Source organism: Amblyomma maculatum, chromosome 1, assembly GCF_055883805.1.
Source record: "Amblyomma maculatum isolate TAMU_Amacu chromosome 1, ASM5588380v1, whole genome shotgun sequence".
In the NCBI taxonomy this organism is placed as follows: Eukaryota; Metazoa; Arthropoda; class Arachnida; order Ixodida; family Ixodidae; genus Amblyomma; species Amblyomma maculatum.
This window is the reverse complement of record NC_139344.1, coordinates 367355875-367375068: the sequence shown is the minus strand read 5'-3', so window position 1 is coordinate 367375068 and position 19194 is coordinate 367355875. Positions and strand designations below refer to the sequence as shown.

At 42.2% G+C, this 19194-nt stretch overlaps 1 protein-coding gene across 9 annotated transcripts in view; it reads right to left on the bottom strand.

Annotated features, from left to right (window-relative positions):
- Nucleotides 1-1742: 1742 nt before the first annotated feature.
- The window catches only part of LOC146208067 (solute carrier organic anion transporter family member 74D-like), a 190170-nt gene continuing 172718 nt past the window's right edge, over nucleotides 1743-19194 (bottom strand). For 8 of the 9 annotated variants that reach the window (XM_084591741.1, XM_084591739.1, XM_084591740.1 and 5 more), the window contains 6 exons: nucleotides 15622-15804; nucleotides 13692-13881; nucleotides 10422-10569; nucleotides 8336-8496; nucleotides 6269-6333; nucleotides 1743-5832 (listed from right to left, as the gene is read on the bottom strand). In XM_084591741.1, the coding sequence (XP_084447867.1) occupies nucleotides 5516-5832; nucleotides 6269-6333; nucleotides 8336-8496; nucleotides 10422-10569; nucleotides 13692-13881; nucleotides 15622-15804 (1064 nt within the window). In that variant the 3' untranslated portion in view covers nucleotides 1743-5515. The remainder of the gene's footprint in view (nucleotides 5833-6268; nucleotides 6334-8335; nucleotides 8497-10421; nucleotides 10570-13691; nucleotides 13882-15621; nucleotides 15805-19194) is intronic. The other variant, XM_084591746.1, reaches the window with a different exon arrangement.

Here is a 19194-nt window from a genome sequence, read left to right as displayed (position 1 = left end):
CCTGATAGTGAGCCGGAGTACCGGGCTCGAACCCGACCGCTTCGGCTGCGTGTATGTTATAGATCCCCAAGTAGAAGACGAGGTGCTATGTACGCGTGAATGGTCGATCCCGATTTCGCCACGAATCACGGAGAAGCGATGGTGAGCCTCGGCGCGCCGCAGAGAGAGCATATACAGGAAAACTAGCACTTGACATACGAGTTAAGCGCATAACCAGCCCGCCCCCCTCCCCATTCTCCCCATTCCCGCAATAAAATGTAATCGAAACGAACGCCTGCATAGCAGAACACATGCCTCATTGTTACACAGTTGATTGATTGATTGATTGATTGATTGATTGATTCACAGGAAAGGAAAGGCGCAGTATCTCACACTTGTTTCTGCGGACACCTGAACCGCGCCGTAAGGGAAGGTAGGAAGGTGGGAGTGAAAGCGGATAGAGAGAAAGAGGAGCCGTAGTGGGGGGCTACGGAGCAATTTCGACCACCTGAGGATCTTTAACGTGCGCTGACATCGCACAGCACACGGACGCCTCTTCGTTTCGCCTCCATCGAAACGCAGCCGCCGAGGTCGGGTTCGAACCCGGGTACTCCGGCACAGTAGTCGGGCGTCTTACCACTGTACCACCCCGGCGGGGCAGTTACACAGTTGTGGATGCCAGTTTCAGAGTACCACGTGTGCTCGGCCCTTCCAAGGTAAGGCTGGACAGCAGACGCACTTTCGTCTCTTCCCTCCAGCCTGGCCGCGGTGATGGTAATTTTTAGCGGAGGCACCGGCGCCAGAGTATGTGACCTCCAACCCCCCCGTAGCGGAATCAGCGAGTACCCTGTGAAATGACTATCAATTTTCTCAGCCCATAGCCCTGCGCAGTTTATTTATTGTGCCCTCCTTGGGGAGTTGCTATTGGCATCTCAGCTTACCTTCCAATACAATTGCATGCTTGGACCTTTCTAGAAAAGAAAAGTACCTAATTGTGGGGTTTATGGTGGTTTTTGACAAGCGATGGGCAGCCAACAGGACATCGAGGTTCTATGAGTGAAAAAATATTTATTCGCATGTGGATCGGTTCTGGTCTCTAAGCCAAATTTAAGCGATGCTCCGCTTACCTAGTTCAGTCGCGCTGGCGGTCACTACCTCACTCGAGTGGGAGGTAGCGCCACAGGAAACCAAGGAAACTTGGACACTCCAATAATCCTTGCGCATCAAATTGGAATCCCAAACTATGAGGCCATTTGCAGTTTGATCTGTCACAACAGTCAGTCGGGCCGCACTTATGATCTCCATTTGGCTTCAGACTGCTGTCCTGGTGATCACATCTTCAAGCCTTTATTGTTTTTAGTTACCCATCAAAACAATGTGCGGTCGACATTTACCGGAAGGAGTTTTATTTGTTCATTTTTTTACTTCCAAGAACTAAAAGTGAGGGGTCAACCTTTACGCGGCAATATACAGAAATCGTAAAGTTAAGCCAATAAAGACAGCACTTTGCAGAAATGAAATCATTTACTTGGGTCCCAATTTTTTCCTGCACTTGGTTAACTTGAAAACTAATTGAAGTACTTTTGGTGGTTTCAATTACTTCAATATAGTTTTGCTGTGCCCAATAGACAACACTTAGGCGATGGTTGCTTTCAACTACAAAATTCAAACCGAAGATAAAAGATAACGTCAGATATACGACACTCGGAAGGATACTTGTCAAGTATGCAACCACGGTACAAGAAATTAAATACCGCTTTAAATCAGTAGTATGCTGCGTTTTATTGTTTTGTGTTCACAATTATGACAGCACATGATCTGCCTCACAGTTTGTCACTACGATCTTAAAAGTATTTGGTATGTATAAGCTGATGTTACCAGGTAGGAGAAAGGAAACAACAATAATCAACATGCTGACAACGACTTTTTCAGAAAAACTTCATTGAAAACTATTAAACAAGCTGGTGCTGAATATTGTAGACACCAGACAGGCATACTAAAAGAAACTTAAAACAGAGCACCATGACAGCTGTCACTCGAATAAACAATGTGACTGTATTCTGACCTGTTCACAGCAAGTGTAGAACACTGCATGATAAAGAACACAACTTCGCTAGGTTTCACAGTGAATCTTTCCCATCGCATGGCACATACTGAAACTCATGCTGATGGTTTTCACATTCCATTAAGAAACTACAAAGTGTCGTGTGACTCAACAATCTAATATATCCTTCCATATTGTCGCTCTGTATATGTTTTGCATCATTTATTTTTTATAAAAATAAGGTCTCATGAAGACCCGCAAACAACTTGGGGATCACATTTTGTAAACATACCATGATCAGAGATGTGTGTATGCAAGTTCTAACGATGGAAGAAAAAAGCACTGCAAATGTAAAGCAGTACGGTAAATGTAAAGCAGTACGGTAAACCAAAATGCAGTAAAGCATGCACCAAATGGGCACCGAGATCAGACACTTCAAAAAGGCAGATGCAACTAGTATAGTGTTCAAAATCGTTTCTTCAAAGTGCTCTGCATCCATGATGTAGAGCCTGCTGTTGTGCCAACTCACATAATGTTTTTCTCTTCATGTCTGTCTTTCTCAGCCAAATGTTGCTTAATAACAAGATAAAGAAAATGCAGAAAACTATGTCCAATCACAAGCATGCCTAAAAAGATGTAATGATGCTGCCTTCAGTGCTGGTTAAACACCAGCCTGGTAAATACAAGCATGCTGGTTAAATACCGTGAAAACATATGCCTAAAAGCAGTTCTGCTAGGAAGAAGCCAAAGACAAAAAAAAAAAAAAAAAAAGAAAGTTTTTGCTGTTCAAAGCAAGGCATGATTCATATTTTGCAAGCGTACGTGTTTCTTTGGTGAAAAATGTCTCAACAGGCTTACCCAAAAATGCTTAATTTCATTCTTCCGTAGGTGTCTCTTAAGCCACATGTTATAAAACTCTCTATAACACATCTCCAGCAACAACTAACATTCATACAAACATACATACACATTTACATGACACACACACATATTTACAAAACACTTTTGATTTCGTAACATGAATTCATCAACAGCACCTTTTAGTGAGTTTTTTTATCTCATGCGGAGGGGAATGCTTACACCGGAGCACATCGAGCAATTCAAACCTACAGGCTGCTATTCACATGCATGTATTTTATACATGTGCACCTCACATATGCACACGCAAATACTGCCCGTGCGCGCATTTCACGTCACACAAGATAACTTTACTTCACGGTGCATTTGCATGATTATATGTTATGCATGCGTACGATCAAAATTGCAGTGCAGGCTTTTGTAAACAGCGTCTCGATAGGTGGCCTCAAAATCGGCGTGGCGCCATTTTTTAACCGAAAAGCATTTGGATCCATCTTAACATGCTAGATAAAAATTATTTCTTCTACAAATAAAAACATAAAAACATTTTCAAACTCTCCTAGCTGGCATCAAATGCACTCCCTGCACGGCGTAAATATTAGCAAACGAAATCCTCCTAAAAGTGTCAGGTTCTTCACACCATTTCTAGCTCTATCGAAGTAAAGTTACAACTTTTCATTGCTTTTTACAAAAATATATAAATAGTGTAGATGGCAGCTTCTACCGCCATTTTCATTTTGCAGAAATGAAGACCCCACAAATATGAAAGATACTGCAAATTTACAACTAATAAGATTTTAACAGTACACAAACAAAACCATGCTCATGCTACAGGAACCTGCCGAAGTAATAACTAGTACAAAGCAGTTGCATGCTGCATTCTTCACACCGGCAGCAGACTCGCTTGTCTCAAAAACAGCTACTTTTGCTACTTTCGGATATTAGTTTACTCCATTCGAGTGCCACAAGTGAATGGGCGGGCAGCAAAATCTCAATTTTTTTCTTTATAAAATGTGCCTCTAAATTTCCCATACGTAAGAAAGGAAATTCCTTTATCTCAAGAAATATAAAAATCCAATATATTACCACTCCAAATTGAATCAGTTGTTTTTAAGTTAAGGCAAGTGCTGGACGCATGGAAGTATGCGAAAATTCGTCTTGTTTACATATGTAGAGCCAAAACTTCCCAGTGTAGACTATACACGTTTCGTGTGCACTCACGAGAGGCACTCAGTAGACAGCAGTAAGATGTCTGTTCAGCTTTCACCATTATCCCACGATCTGGACCACAATTAACGCAAATTTTCATGCATATTTTAAACTAGCATAATAAACTCTTGCAAACACGACTGTGCGAAATCCACAATGCTGCTTTACCGTCTGCTACCCCTCCCAGCAGCAAAGGCTTGATAAATTATGAGTGGCAATAATGTCTCCTTGGTCTAATGTCACAAGCTTATGAACAGCGTAGCATAGTTTTCGTGCATCAAACAAAGGAACACTACTCAAAAAAATGATCTCATATATTACTAAAACTTGAAAAAAACAGAGGAAACATTCTTTTCACAAAGGGTAAAGAGCAGACGAAAAACATGCTCTTCTGTGATTGTGCGTTTTCTTCTTCTTCGTCGAACACAGAGCTCTCATGCCACGAATGACTGTGCTTCTCCCAGCATCTTAAAGCTCAAATCTAGGCAATTCATTTCACCCCATCAGAATCATTTCGCACAATCCCGCACTCTCTTCGAACTTGGCAGGTCAAGCGCTTTAAGGAAAAGAAAGAAAAACACTTTCCGCACCAAAAGAGTCTGCGCGCACACATTTCGGCAGCTGCCTTTCTCGTATTTCTCCAACAACAAAGAGAGTTATCACCGCCACACAACAAAGCAACACACGAAATGAGTCATTTCTGTACAAAAACAGACGCACTCGATCGTCCAGCGATGCAAACAATATATAGACGAGGGGGGGGGGGGGGGGGGGGGGTCTCTTCGATTTTGCTCAAACTGGACAGGCCAGTGCTGCAATATTTTCTCACACTGGCACCTCTGTACCACTCCATAAAAACCCACAACACTCACAACTTTAAACGTAGAAAGTGCTAACAAGCATACTCGAGCAAGCCTGGCAAACAGACATGATTAACCTATCTGCCTTTCCCTTATTCCTTGCTCGCATATCCGCCCTTAGACATTGTAATGTGCCTATTAAAAATGCCAGGCCCACAACTGCGATTCGTTCAATTCATGCTAACAACCACACATATAAGCTGGAAAACTACTGCACCCAACTGCTCTGGATCCGGAACAAGTAAGACGTATAAAATCCAAGGACAGATGTTGCGGGGCCACACACTGACACATATGGCACCTAAGTGCATTCTCTCTCTCTGATGAACAACGTGCACAGCTATCGCCACCTGTGAAACTGCCAATGTGGGCTGCACAGCACCGTAAGTTTGTCGGGTAGGTGGCAAAAAGCAACAAAAGGGGAACGGTCGGGTGCCCCTGAATGCTGAACAGCTTGAAACTCCTCTGCCAGTACAAACAAATCGAAGAGGCCCAATGCTAACTACCACGGCATCCTCTTTCTTCTCGATGCAGAACACTAGGTCGCAAGAGAAATCACCGCTGCTCACACGCACGATTCCGTTTCCGCATGTGCTGTCAGAACTGGTGGAGTCGAAGAGGCCACGTCGTTTGCTGCTGCTGCCACCGCAGTGTCCTTGGCCTCTTCCTCTTCGTGGATGTGGATGGAGCTCGCCTTGTACCAAACGACGGCGTCCACGAGGAAAGCGACGAACATGATTACGGCCGTGACTCCGTGGAACACCATACGGAACTTGGCCGGGTCGTAGACACGGCATGCGCCAGGTTCGCCGCAGTTGTCTTCCCAAAACAGGCAGGCAGAGTCCACGACTGCACCGTAGATAATGGGACAAGGCACGTTCCCTGTGGAAAAGACGAAGCCGTTAAGAAAAATAGGTTACAACCCTGCGCTCGTGCATTTCTTTCATCCCCCATATTTTATCTGCTCCCAAAATGTTAGGCCATGCTACCAAAACCTCCTTCCTTGAGAGCCTTTATATGTCTCCTATGTGCCTGAGAGTTTACTTCACACCTCTAACAACATGACTTCATGAATTCAAATTTTCACTGTATCTTTAATTAACTCAGCTTTCGATTTGAGGCAGCCACCGACTCAACTCAATGCAAAATATAAAAACTGAGGAAGAAGCAAAATGGATACAAAATAGCACAAGAAGAAATGCCTGCAGCAAGGCTGCAAGCTGTGTTCAATCCCCGCGTTTGTTTCCTAGTATAACATGAAACCCTTTCTGCACATGAAAAAAAAGGATCAAGCTGATAATCAAAATCACATACTCACCAAACAATCCAATGGCAAACTGGATGAGTCCCAATGCAAGGGCCTTGTCATGGGATTCAACACATCTGAAAACAACATAAGGTAAGTTATTTAGACAAAAGACACAATCATTCAAGGTTGCTTTCAGCTGTAGCACCGACATGCTGATGGCATTATCTTCAACGAAAGCAGCGAATTAATTTTTTTGCTGCCAGACGTCTCAAAGGCATATCTCCTGAACCACATACACAGCCCGCACAACGCTGCTGAAGAACCAATGCAAGCCTCTATACTTTTGCTTTTCGCTTCTCAACAACTTCATGACCATAAAAATAATAATAATAATAATAATAATGATAATAAGCGTGCCACATAATAATAAGCCACTTCTGGCTTATTCCTCACTAAGCTCAAGATCAATATGACCTTAAGTTGTAGCCAGAATTTGCGTGAGTTTTTGGTGAAAGACGTTGCAAAGACTAGAGCCATTTTCAGCAGTATCTTCTTTTCTGAAGAGCAAATATAGCTTTTAAACAAGGCAGACAACCAATGGCTACTCAATATGATACAGTATTACTCAAACTTGGACATACAGGTGAACATTCTATATTTTGCAATAATGTGAGGCATCGTTTAAGCCAGTATGTTTCACTTTTGCAGGTTGTGTCATTAAATGCTAATAAGATGTCTGTAAGATATCGTTAAAATGTCAATAGGTGCTTCTGCACGATGCACATTGTACTGGCGTTTTCTTCAAATGCACATCTCGTCATACAAATATGCCACAGTGCAGTGTGTTCAATCTTCACGGGTATCTACAGGTAGTTCCCAGACATATGCCTGACATTGCATGGGCGCCTAGTTCTGGCATAGGCCCTCACTTACTAATCCCTCAGACAGTCATGATTGCTTACATTTCACTTCTAGTGTCTTTTTTGGTGGCCTACTGGACATCTGCCTCGCATGTTAGAGGTGGGAGTTTTATCCCAAATGCCAGATGAAGACAAGTCCCCTTGTCGAAGCGTTGGCTCGCCTTGCGAACTGAGGGTCCCCCTCAACTCTTGTTCAGTTATCTTTCATACTGTGTAGCTGTCTTCTTCCTCTCATTCTACCTAGGAACACATTAGTTCCCCATACTGGGTAAAAAAAAAATATATATATACTCATTACAAATAAGGCGGTGCCTGCAGAAAAGCCACTGCTTCGGTGGGTTCAAAACATTCCAGCGTAAATGTTCACGAAGTGCAGACAGTGATGACATACGACACATTATTAAACATGATGACCAGTTTCTCAGATGAGCAGATGTGATCAGCTTGAGAAAACAGTTTAAAAACAGTAGGTAGGTAAGAACAGGACATGTAACAACCCTTTAGCTAGTTGTCTCAATGCTGTCCTAATTGCTAAAGTGCTGTTGCACGAACAAGCCAGACACTTAAACATTGCCCAGAGAAAATAAAATATAGACATCCAAATGTGCCCATTATACATTTATTAACACACTCTTCATGTGAGTCATAGAAATCCAAAGTGAATATTTGAAAATGTATACGTACAAACACAAACACCTACAATACCTACAAATACCTCAAAACAACAAAAACAAGTGAACAGGTAGACATCAAATACGTTAACCTAAATTTAAACAGGTGAAGGAGCATTAATACGACCTGTATACAATTTTCATCCTTAGAAAAGCTAAACTGTCTGGCTTTTAGGGGCTCCCCATTGATATGGCAGCAAAATACTTAGGTGTTACTGAAAAACTTCAAGTTTGCAGTAGAATATTTTTTTCTTGGCACTCAACTCAAATTTGTCATGCTCATGATCATATGATGAATATAAAAGGACTTTATGACTGCTGGCAAAAACATGGATGGTCCAAACCCCAAAGAACCACAAACAAAAATAATACTTGATGTTATTAGCGTGAGCTTGTAAAAACAGCTTGTTGGCTGTTGTTGGCTGTTTCTAACTTCGGAGATGTTCCATTTTTGGCAAAAGCGGTAATCAGTCAATCATAGTCAACTGGCCTGTGCATGCGGTTAGCGACACCAGCAGCAGCGACAGTCCAGGGGTTGTACTCACCTGAGGGTCAGCAGCATAGACCCAACTTCGGACGTCGAGTGGATGAGTACAAAAACAGAAAAGATGACAATGTACCAGGTCAGGTTGTTGCACTCGAGGGAGCAGAACCCGTTTGTTATGGTTTCATTGGTTGCTGTGCAATGGCAGTCACTGAAGCTTGGCTGTAATGAGGAGCAAACAGAGAAATGTAAAACAGAAAGTTCTTTCCAAAAGCCTCCTTCAGCAAAAACATTACAGTAAAGTGCTTAAGTCTGCTTAACAGTAGAAATGATTAAACTTTACAGGACTGTTTTCACTAGCTGCACCGTCATTGTCATCCCTATCGCCCCTCACTATCATCACTATCAACCAAATGCACCATTATCATCATTTTTACTACCATCATTATCGTTCTTCACTGGCTTGGCTGTATCACTGTCATTGCTACTGTTATTCCCAATCTAGACAAGGAAAATTATGATCGGTATCGTACGAGCCTGGGGTGGCTGAGTGGATTGCGTGCTCAGCGGGGGTTGGAGGTATAGTGGTTAGTTTCCTAGTGGAGACATTTTTTTTCTGTTTGTACGGAAATTTCCCGCGAACAATTCCTGTCAACACTTTTTGCGAACATTTCCGCAGCCCATGAGCCTAAAAAGAATTTCACATTAAAAAAAGTATGCTGTGCAAATATATTTTCTGCAATAATTAACATAGTGTCCTGTTTGCTGCCTACAGTACTAAACTAGCAAATTCAAGTGCATCATTAATACCAGCCCCATCAACTGTTACACATCATTTACAGTCAAGCCAATCCAAACAATCAAAACAATACATTTCTTAAAATTTTTTCAGCACCCTAAAGTATTTTTACCCATGTGAATTCAATAAACTTAATTTTCACCAATTCAGCATCAAATTTAGAATTTAAATTTAGATTCTTTTTTGCTTCACTGCACAGATAAAATTACCGTAGAAATAAGGCATCGACTAACCAAACTTTGCTTTTACTTCATTTCATCCAATAATTTGTTATATTGTTTGTTGTAACCAGATTGAACTGTATTTTTTCCTAACTAAATTGAACATTTTCTGTCAAATTACGTAAAAAAAAGATTCTTACTGGGAAAACTTTGACAAATGTGTCATTCGGTGACATCTGTAGCAATGCATAAACAACAGCTGCGATCAGACCGAGTATCACTTCTAAGTTCATAAGCCACAGGTTCTGTTTTCATCGCTATTATGTATAAGCTGTATGTCTGTGTGTGTCCACCTCTTTTCTTTAGAATTCCCATTTGATTGTTTCCATTGATATTTCTCAATCAGTACACACACGTGGTTGTTCGCAGTGTCTGCATCTGTAACCATGATATGTCTATACCTGTGCTACGCGCCCATGATCTCCTGCAGCTACCCATCAAGATTTCATCCAGGTTGATTCAAATTTTCACATCTGGCATATCTTTCACCCAGAATCTAAGTTTCAGCTATCCATGGCTTCGACAACTCATTTGCTTGAGCTAGTTTTAATATTCTTTGATATCAGCCATTCTCTCTTGCCATATTTTTGTGTGTGTTATTTTGTGCCATTACTGTTAAAAAATACCAGTTCACTAACTTTTATTTATTTATTCGTTTTACTGCTCAACTTAGAGAGATGTTTGCAGACTGAGAAACCTGCTTTTATTTATTCTGTTGTTTATTTATTCTGGCCGGAGTGTTCACTGCTTTTGTTTATCCTGTGGCGCTGTCCAGACGCCGCCTTATACATATGGTGCTGCGGACTCGTAAAGCCCCCTACTCGCAGCTTTTTTTGCCATAGTCTTCTATTTGTTGAGAACACGATGGGAATAAATATTTGATTTGATTTGATTTTTTTTTGTAATCTATGGCTTCCCCAATCTATGCCCATTCATACATGTATCAAATGCCAGAATGCCTCTCTGCCTACCTGCATGTCTTGTGAGCTATGCAACTAAGCAGCTGAAAGATAGGAGCAGGTAAGTCATGGGGGGAACCCCTGCGGGTTCATGTTAACAATGCACTTGCATGCACACGGGCCTGACAGCAAGATGGAATCAGTGATGATGCCAGGTGGCACACACACCTGCTGATCACTGCCAGACACTTGTGAACAGCCAGCCAGGCATGGCGACAAGTAGGTCACACTATCATGGCACACTGGAGAGAACAGCCCAGACTTGCACTCGCAAGATGTGCTGTTGCAGGCAGGAGGTAGAAAGCCTAGGTTCTTGCTGAAAGAAGAAAAGGGGACAAATACAACGAATGAATGCGCTATGACATGGCACTTAAATGAAGTTCAGTGATGGCAGCCCCTAGTTCAAGAGGCCTGTTTGGGACAAATGACTGATGACTACATGTATGACCAACAAGTGCCCACTGAAAGTGTATCGCTGGTGGTGCTATATCTTTGTCTTGCCATGTTCATTCTCACTAGAAGGGGCGATCATCTAATAATGTTCCTGAAAAGTTCTCCCAACCCTTGGACTTCAGACGCATAGCAATGCTTCAGCAGTCCAAAGAAGTGAGCTTCTCGTAAAGTTAAATAAATGCAGGTTGGCAATCTCTAACGGGAACGGAGACATAAAAGTCTCCAAAGAAAAAAAATCCTAGTTCTGAGTCGGCACCAGTCCCACCCTCTTAAATTTCAAAATCTTGGTATTTATTTTGCACTCTATGGCCAGTATGACTAAGCTCCAACTTGCTCGACTTTCCACACTGATTAATGCAAAGTATGTAAGAGCTAGCTGAAATCATGTAAATGATGTTTTTTCTCTGATCAATAGACTGTTTCAAAGCCCCAACAGTAACCTATGATGAAAAGGGTAAAATATCTAGCAAGGCCGTGTTTAATTAGCTCTAGTTTATACCAACTGAAGACATTCTAATTCAGAAAACTTCCCAATCACAAATACCCAATTAGCCACCTGCCCCCTCAGCTCCGTTTCATTTGTTCTCAGCACCAGATGTCCTGTACAGGACCATTTCTATCTGAACATCATTACCACAGGTTTCATTTTTTTTCTAAGCCTCTTGACATGTACCACATAATTTTCTTTTCCTTAATTAAATAAACACAAATATCGTATTTACCCGCTTGCCCCTGCATATAACCCGCACCTCTAACTTTGAACTACGCGAAATAAAATTTAAAAAAAGACCTCGCGTATAACCTGCACGTTTATCTCAAAAACAAAAACAAATCAGCACTACAAAAATACAACTGCGCACTCAATGATCATTTTGTTTTCAGGACATTTATTCAAATGACCGCCACAATGTCACTAGTTATCTGATTCTCAATCGTCACCATCTCACTGCTACCAACCCAGGCTTCATTGCTGCTCACAAAAACGTTGTTGTCCTCGAAACCATCCAAGCTGTTATTGATGGCACATTTTTTTTTTAAGCTTTTACGCACCAAGTTGGCCGGTATCGCTTTCCACACGTCCACAATCCACTGGCAGAGCAGTGAAATATCGAGCCTTCACACGCGTCCTATCGGTGTGAGGGTGTAAAGGCCGTCAGCCATCCACTGGGCTCGTTAACCACTTCACGTGTGCCGTGAATGGCTTGTTCAGGTGCACGTTGAGTGGCTGTAGCATTGATGTCATGCCACCAGTTATCACAACGAAGTTGGGGCCACTCTCAACGAGGCGAGCCTGCATCAGTGCAGTGGCCTCGCAAGGAATCCAGCAAGAGCATCGGCCAGCATGCCAGCAAGGCACCTGGTTTTCGTTCCCGGGTGCCTTGCTGGCCTGCGTGGCCTGCTCCTCAATGAGCTTGGCAAGCTGTGTCTCGAGGTAGGGTACAAGCCAGTATTCGGACCACAAAATGTTCGCTAGTCTCAGTTCATTGCTTCAAGACTGTTTTCTTTCTTTCTCCAGTCACGAATGCATGATTCGTCAACGTCATGTTTGGCTGCAGCATTGTTGCCAATTTCTTCAGCAGTGGCTGTAATCTTTAGCTTCTCTTTCGCTTTGAAAGACTTCCACTGAGTCGCACTCAAGACACCAAAACAAAGCAGGCCAAAAGTGCAAACTGAGTTGACTGGGTGTTGAAACAGCACCTGACAAAAGGCCTAACAAAAGCGTGACCAATGGCGTAGAGAATAAACTGACTATGGTATGGGTGTGAATTTGGCTATGCTTCTTGTTGGCTCCTTATTGGCTTGACGAGCGTCAATGATGATGGGGATGGCAGACTACATGGGGAGCCAGCACATTGCCGTGCAGCTGACCAAAAAAAAATTTGCAGATAACCCGCACCCCCCCCCCCCCCTTTTAAACGCTTTTTTTTTTTTTTCAAAATTTGGTGCAGGTTATACGCGAGTAAATACAGTATGCATAAACGAAACCAGAGAACTAATGAGAATGCAAAAATTTAGCATTGGACACAAACCCACAATGCATATATAAGCATGTTGAGGGAGAGAAAAAGAACAGTGGGCAGCTTTTTAAAAGAGTCCAATCAGATCTAAACACACGCTTGTTGCCATTAAGCGCACACTAGAGCATTCCTCTCACTTGAAGTAAAGACACTCACTAAACACAGTCATTAAATAAAATCTTTCTGATCTGAAATAAAATGATCTGAAAATAAAATCTGAAACGGCACTGTAATTCTTCCAATACGAGCTTCAGAACTGCTGCCATTAGCCACTTGGATAGCTACAAATGCAAAACTGCATTCTGAACCACCAAAACCATGCGTGCGGCTGATTTAACTATCTCTGCCTAACTTTTCTCAAAGTAGCCCAGTTAGCTGATGCATGCCACACATGGCTTCAACAGAGCGCAAATACTCATGGTGATAAGCAAAGGCTTATGGAAATAAGGCATGGTGATAAGCAAAAGTACCTCGAGTGCCCTAAAAACTGCATTCTCTTCTCACTGTGTTAAAGGTGCTGCAATTGACATGGCAAACTTCACTGCAGGTCGCCTTTAAACACCGCTCCTGCTGATTTCATCAAACAAATGCCCCTACATTCTTCGTTCTCCACACAGGCCGACACAGTCGCCACAATGAAACAAATTGTCGTGAACCTCGCATCACAGCTTAAAGCATAGAGTTTAGCGTTATGCATTGTGTAACGCTACCTCATGTAGGAGAGCTTGCACCAGGCCTGATGAAAGTGCGGTTCGTAAAACTGAAGTCAGCTTTGCAGCACTACAGGTAAAAATCTCATGCGACATATCAGCCGAAGTACCTCTGTTGAAACATGGCAAAACCAACGAAAAGATGCCCACCACTGCCAATGTTGCGGAAAAATGACCTCACACAAAGTAGCAAAGCCGAAGAGTACAGCAGCGTGTCCTCGAAAACAATTGTTATGGAGTGGAATTCAGGGACTCACTGTTCTGAATTGAGGCCAACGTAGTCTCCGAGTGGACAGCCCACCCACATGAGGATGACCATGCCAATGGAGTAGGCCAGGGCAGTGAACGCAATCCATTTGGCAACAAAGCGGGCGTTGGGCTTGTACTTGCGCATGAATGTGCCGCTGGCGAAAATGCCCACGCCCATGACGAGAATGCCAGCAAACCCTGCAACAGTCAACCGGCATCGCCATCATTGACAGTCCCGCTTCCATTGATACATTAGTGGTGTGGGCGGAGTCTGTCTTTGGACTCCATCTTACTCAATTTCCAGAGCTAGCCGAGACCATTTTATCCATTCCTGCAATTTTCACAGCTTCAGCACACCGCACCACCTGGCTCTGCATTCCCTCCTTGCTAGTCTTTCTTCTCTTGCAAAACACTCACTCTACTACTATCATATTCTATATCATACACTATCTCACATTTGCCTTTACCCCTCGTGAACATTGTCCATAGCACAAAACTTTCTCGTGCGCAAAGGAAAGTAAAAGTCCTCTCCGCAAAACATATAGCCCCGTAAAATAATCGTAAATTGGGACTTCAGCTGAATTCACGAAATACTGATCTCACGAAAAGTGGGTCCTTTTATAGTATTCAATGCTTTTCTGGCACTTCATACATTTAAACAAGCAAGTTTAATAAGATGAGCATGTCTTGGTTGCACTAAGAAAGGTTTCAACTGCCACTGGACCTTGGCCAACTCTACTGCACTGACCAGGTTAGCTCTATAGCCCCTAACCTCTTAACCTTACCTTCCTGCTTAGTGTTTTGCCTGTTAGGAGGTTAGGAAGTCTGCAAGGGTCAAGTGGACGCAGCTAGAACAGGACCGGGGGTTAATTGGAGAAATATGGGAGAAGCCTTCACCCTGCAGTGGGTATAGTCAGGCTTAATGATGATGATAGCCCCCAACAGAAGTATAGTAATTATGAAGGAAGCATCAAGTTTAGACGATTGTATTTTACACACGGAGCCATAAAGCACACAAAACTTTAACTACACCGTAGTGTTCCTAATATCTTCTTTGTCTCTCCTTTATTGGCTACACAATGCTTCGGTTTCGATTGCAATTCAACCCCACCCCCTAACTATAGCTACTTCAGATTTTCATATTTAAAAGACAGCTAGACTTATAACCAAGCAAACATAGTAAATTAATTGTTAATGCCACTGGCGCTACTGAACTTAGCTCACTGTATTCTTAATGCAGTACTTACAAATATCCGCTTCAAAACTCGACACAAAAGCAATTTTGCTATTTTTTTTCCTTCAAGTAAAGCCAGCAAGTGATGCTATATTTTCTGCATTTTCAACCACTAATTACTTTTCCATATTTTCCCCCTTCTACCCCCGCCCCCCCCACTGCAACTGTTTGTTGCAATATGAGACAAAGCGTGAAGCAAACTATTATCTATACTGCAAAACATTTTTATTCAGATAGTAATAGTTACATTTAATGTAAAAAAAAGATAGTGCTATCACACGAGACTGAAAACACCAGGGGATTCTCAGTGCTTTCAGGCACCAGAAATAGGAACATAAACTATATGGCATGTTACAACGTGCTGCATGAGAATGGAAGCATTAATTAGATTCCTAGTCAAAAAGACTGGCTCTGTAAAATGAAGATGGAAGAAAAATGCAAGGGCAGTTTTTTTTTTTTTTTCGTCTTAAAACAATTGAGAGGCATTAAAATCCTTGCCCTTGTAATTCTATCTCGAGGTTTGCTTCTTATTTAAGTAACAAGAAAAATTAAAATATTATTTCTTTGTCACGAAGGAACAGTAATTGGCAGACATGAAAATGGGCCCAGCATAACTACAGACTCGAGCTGTTTACAGCTAACTACGTACAGGTGCTGCGCTTCTCAACGTCAGCGAGTAAAGAGCTTATTCAGATTTTCCTCACCTGTGATCATGTTGGCCTTGGTCTCGGTGAGCCGAAACTGGCTCTCCAAGTACTTGGGCAGGAAAGTGTAGAGTCCGGCAATTGGCAAGATGTGCAGGACACTGCTGGCCGTCCGGTACAGCAGGATCTCGTTCTTCAACAGCCGCCGGATGGCTGTGGGGAAGTCTGAAAGAGAAAGAGCACCTATAGAAAGCTATAAGTAGCAGCCGGGCAAAGCGAGGTGTGAAAAAGCATGCATGTAGCACAAGCAGCAGCAGCAAAAGCATGGCGCACACATACATACAGCTAAGCACTGGAAATAAATGCACGCATACTCGCAAATGCCATTTTCACATATTAAGAATGAAACAGTGCTAAGACGTGCTGAGGACAACAGCAGCTAGTCTTTATTTTTCTTGTCTTTTTCTAGCTTTTTCTACCTGTCTACTAGATGTTTAGCTAGCTAACTGTCTTGCTGTGTACTAGATGTCTACTAGAGAGCAGGAAAAGGTGCTTGTTGCCGCAGAAAAGAAAACACAAAATTAAAATGAAGTCAATTTTTTTCCCACCAGTCATTCGAACTCAAGACTTTACTAATGGTTAAGAACTGTGTGATCACATCTGGTAGTGAATGGCGCATCATCCCAATCTCGGAGACTCTCATAATAACATCGACCTGACGCCTCTGCCGCTTACAATGGTGAAAACGCCCTGCGGTAGCAATTCCTGTACCTCTTAATCTTTTATTTTGTTACGTGAGGTTCAATGTTGCAAAGCAACTCGGGCTATGAGGGACGCCATAGCAGGGAGCTCTAGATTAATTTTTGACCAGGGGGGGGTCTTTTATGTGCACTTCCATTGCAAACCACACGTTTGGCGTTTCACTTCCATTCAAATGCGACCACTGCGGGTAGCTTCGTACCCGAGTTCTCAATCCTGTGCTGCTTTCTAGCTCATAAGTGTTCAGATTTCAGTTAAGAGTTGGCTCCGTGTCGTTAGAAAGAGGTAATCTACTGATGTGAGCCAACTTCAAATTGTCACCGGTGCCCCATTAAACAAATTGCAACTATAAAACCCACATTTTGTGGTGCATAATGTTAACCTTCAATTTCATGTCCTCGACTGTTTGAGCAAGAATGTCATATCTTTGCAATCGTTCATTCGAACAGGGCTTTGGTTCTACTCCGAACTGCAGCAAAAAGTCATAGTGTAAGTAAAAGGCCAGAAGATTCGGCCCTGTGCCTATGAGGAGGAAGCATAATGGCACTAAACAGGAATAAATCAAACAACTCAAACCAAAACAACACAGCTAATCTTCGGTTTACATCATAAAGTAAACTAGTCCAAGTGGCATTACAAAGCCTCATTCCAAACAACTAGTGCATTTACTTGCACCTGCGATGAACTTACTTCTTCTAAAACGTAGGAGAAAATCTCAGAGGTGTGTTTGTAACTCACAGCAAAATATACAAGTCAGCAGCAAAAGACTAGTTTGGTCCCATGTCTGAATTTGAATGCATTTTCTCCTTGTAATGCTGTCACTTAATTGTCCTTATTCTTTCTCATATTTACGCTTTAAGAAGTTATAGTTTTTCTCATTTCTTTATGTTCTATCCCCCCCCCCCCCCTTGAGGATGCTAATATATTATAAATGTACAGCCTTTGTCCAAGGTGTAGAACCCAGGGGGTTTGCTTCTGAGCCATGTAGTGGCGCTGATTTAGCATTAGTGGAGGTCATTCCCATCGGAAAAATCTTCTTACCAACAAGATATTCGGAAAGCTGGAAATGCATTACAAGTGGCTCAGAAGAAGACCCCCTGGGCTCTACAGTTTTGACAAGGACTGTACATAATACATCCTTCTACAAACTATAACCATTGGATCACTAAAACTGGCATAACATCACCAGCAGGAGGCACTGTTATCGCTTTCGGTAGCTTGAAAAGCCACAAAAAAAAAAACTGAAATGAAGCTAGAGGACCCTCAACACTGAAAATTACTCCAGAAACTTGACCAATTTCCATGCTTGAGTGGGTGCACATGCATATATATGACTTCCAGAAAATGTTCGCAGCACAGTTAGTTTACAGTAAAAGCTCATTGACACTTTTTGTTAACGCGAGGGTAAAATGCATAATCTGAGGAAACGTATAACACAAATTACCTGATTATGAAAAATATAACTGCTGAATGCGTTTAGTACTGACACTTTCACTGAATGAGAGTGTAGATTAGAATTTTTTTACAATAAGTGAGAACAGCTCCTTTTTGTATATCTCGCACAATTTGGCCCACATTTTGCATTGTCCTTACTGCGGAAAAGATTTAGCAACATACACGGTCACTATACAGCAGTGCAAAGTCGCAATCGCTCCCCCACCGTGTCCGATGCTTCACCCCCTTACACCAATGGTCTGTGGAGAAACCATAGAACTGGTTGAGTGTCATCACGTTCCCCAGCCCCGGCCATTTGTGTGCAAGCACACAATGGTATCGGTTCTGAAATGTTTCACCCCTTATCACTCCAAAGTACTGCAAAGACGCTGCTGCATTTCTCATCTTCAAGACATGTCTTTACAGACCTCTCATACGTCTTTTCGTTGTCATTCTTTGAGGCTTCGCCCCTTTGCACTTAGGCGCTGCAGAGAAGCCTCAACATTAAATTATTCTCTGTTTTTCATGTCGCTTCCCCCTCCCATTCAAACCGCTCGTATGTGAGCTACTCGTGCTGTTCATCGTCAATTTTATTAAGTGAGTATAATTTGTTGGAATTCTCAAACATAGTAAGCGAGAAGTTGTGTCATCTGGGAATGTATAACAGGAAAAGGAAAAGTGCGACACTATGGGAGGTGTTTTTATTGCAGCCGATTTTGAGTGTATGAAACGGGAACGTATCAATGAGTATTTTACACCAATTAGCAGCAACATGCAAGTGCAAATAAACTACTTCTAGCCTATGAAAGATTCAGTTCACTTAAGCACTCAGCATGCAATATAGCAAACTCCGATCCCAAGTGGTTTCGGTTAATAGAAAAAAAAAATCCTATGTTGGTTATGACTGTGCATCGTATGCATTGTGAAATCAGTTCAATAAAGTTATGCCGTATCTCCTGCACTGTGTAATGCTTACTATGTCTCACCATAAACCAGTCCGAGCTAATATCATACAGTCAAGAGAAGCAAAGCTAAAAATTGCCTAAAAATATCGGAAAGCCAATGCAGCTATACTATCTGAAACATCTGCCTGCTCCCTTGTATGCAATACATTATGAACGCATATTGCTATGAAATAGCAAAATATGTTGGTAAAAAGTATATATATAAGTGTCGATGGTTCACAGCCAAATACTCATTGAACAAATGCCTCGTTAAAAGGAACGCTTCCAAAACTTGCTGCCCTCCTCCAGTGATTCAGGATTGTTCAAATAGACAGCAGCTGCGCATTTCTTTTCCTGTGGTAAGGTGGAAGGTTACGAGCATGTATTCAGATTCACCATGAAAGTGGAGTAAAAAAAGATGAGAATGATGGGAAAAAGGTGTCACATTTTCCTTCTTCCCATCATCCTCATTCTCTGCACTATTGTCATTACAATT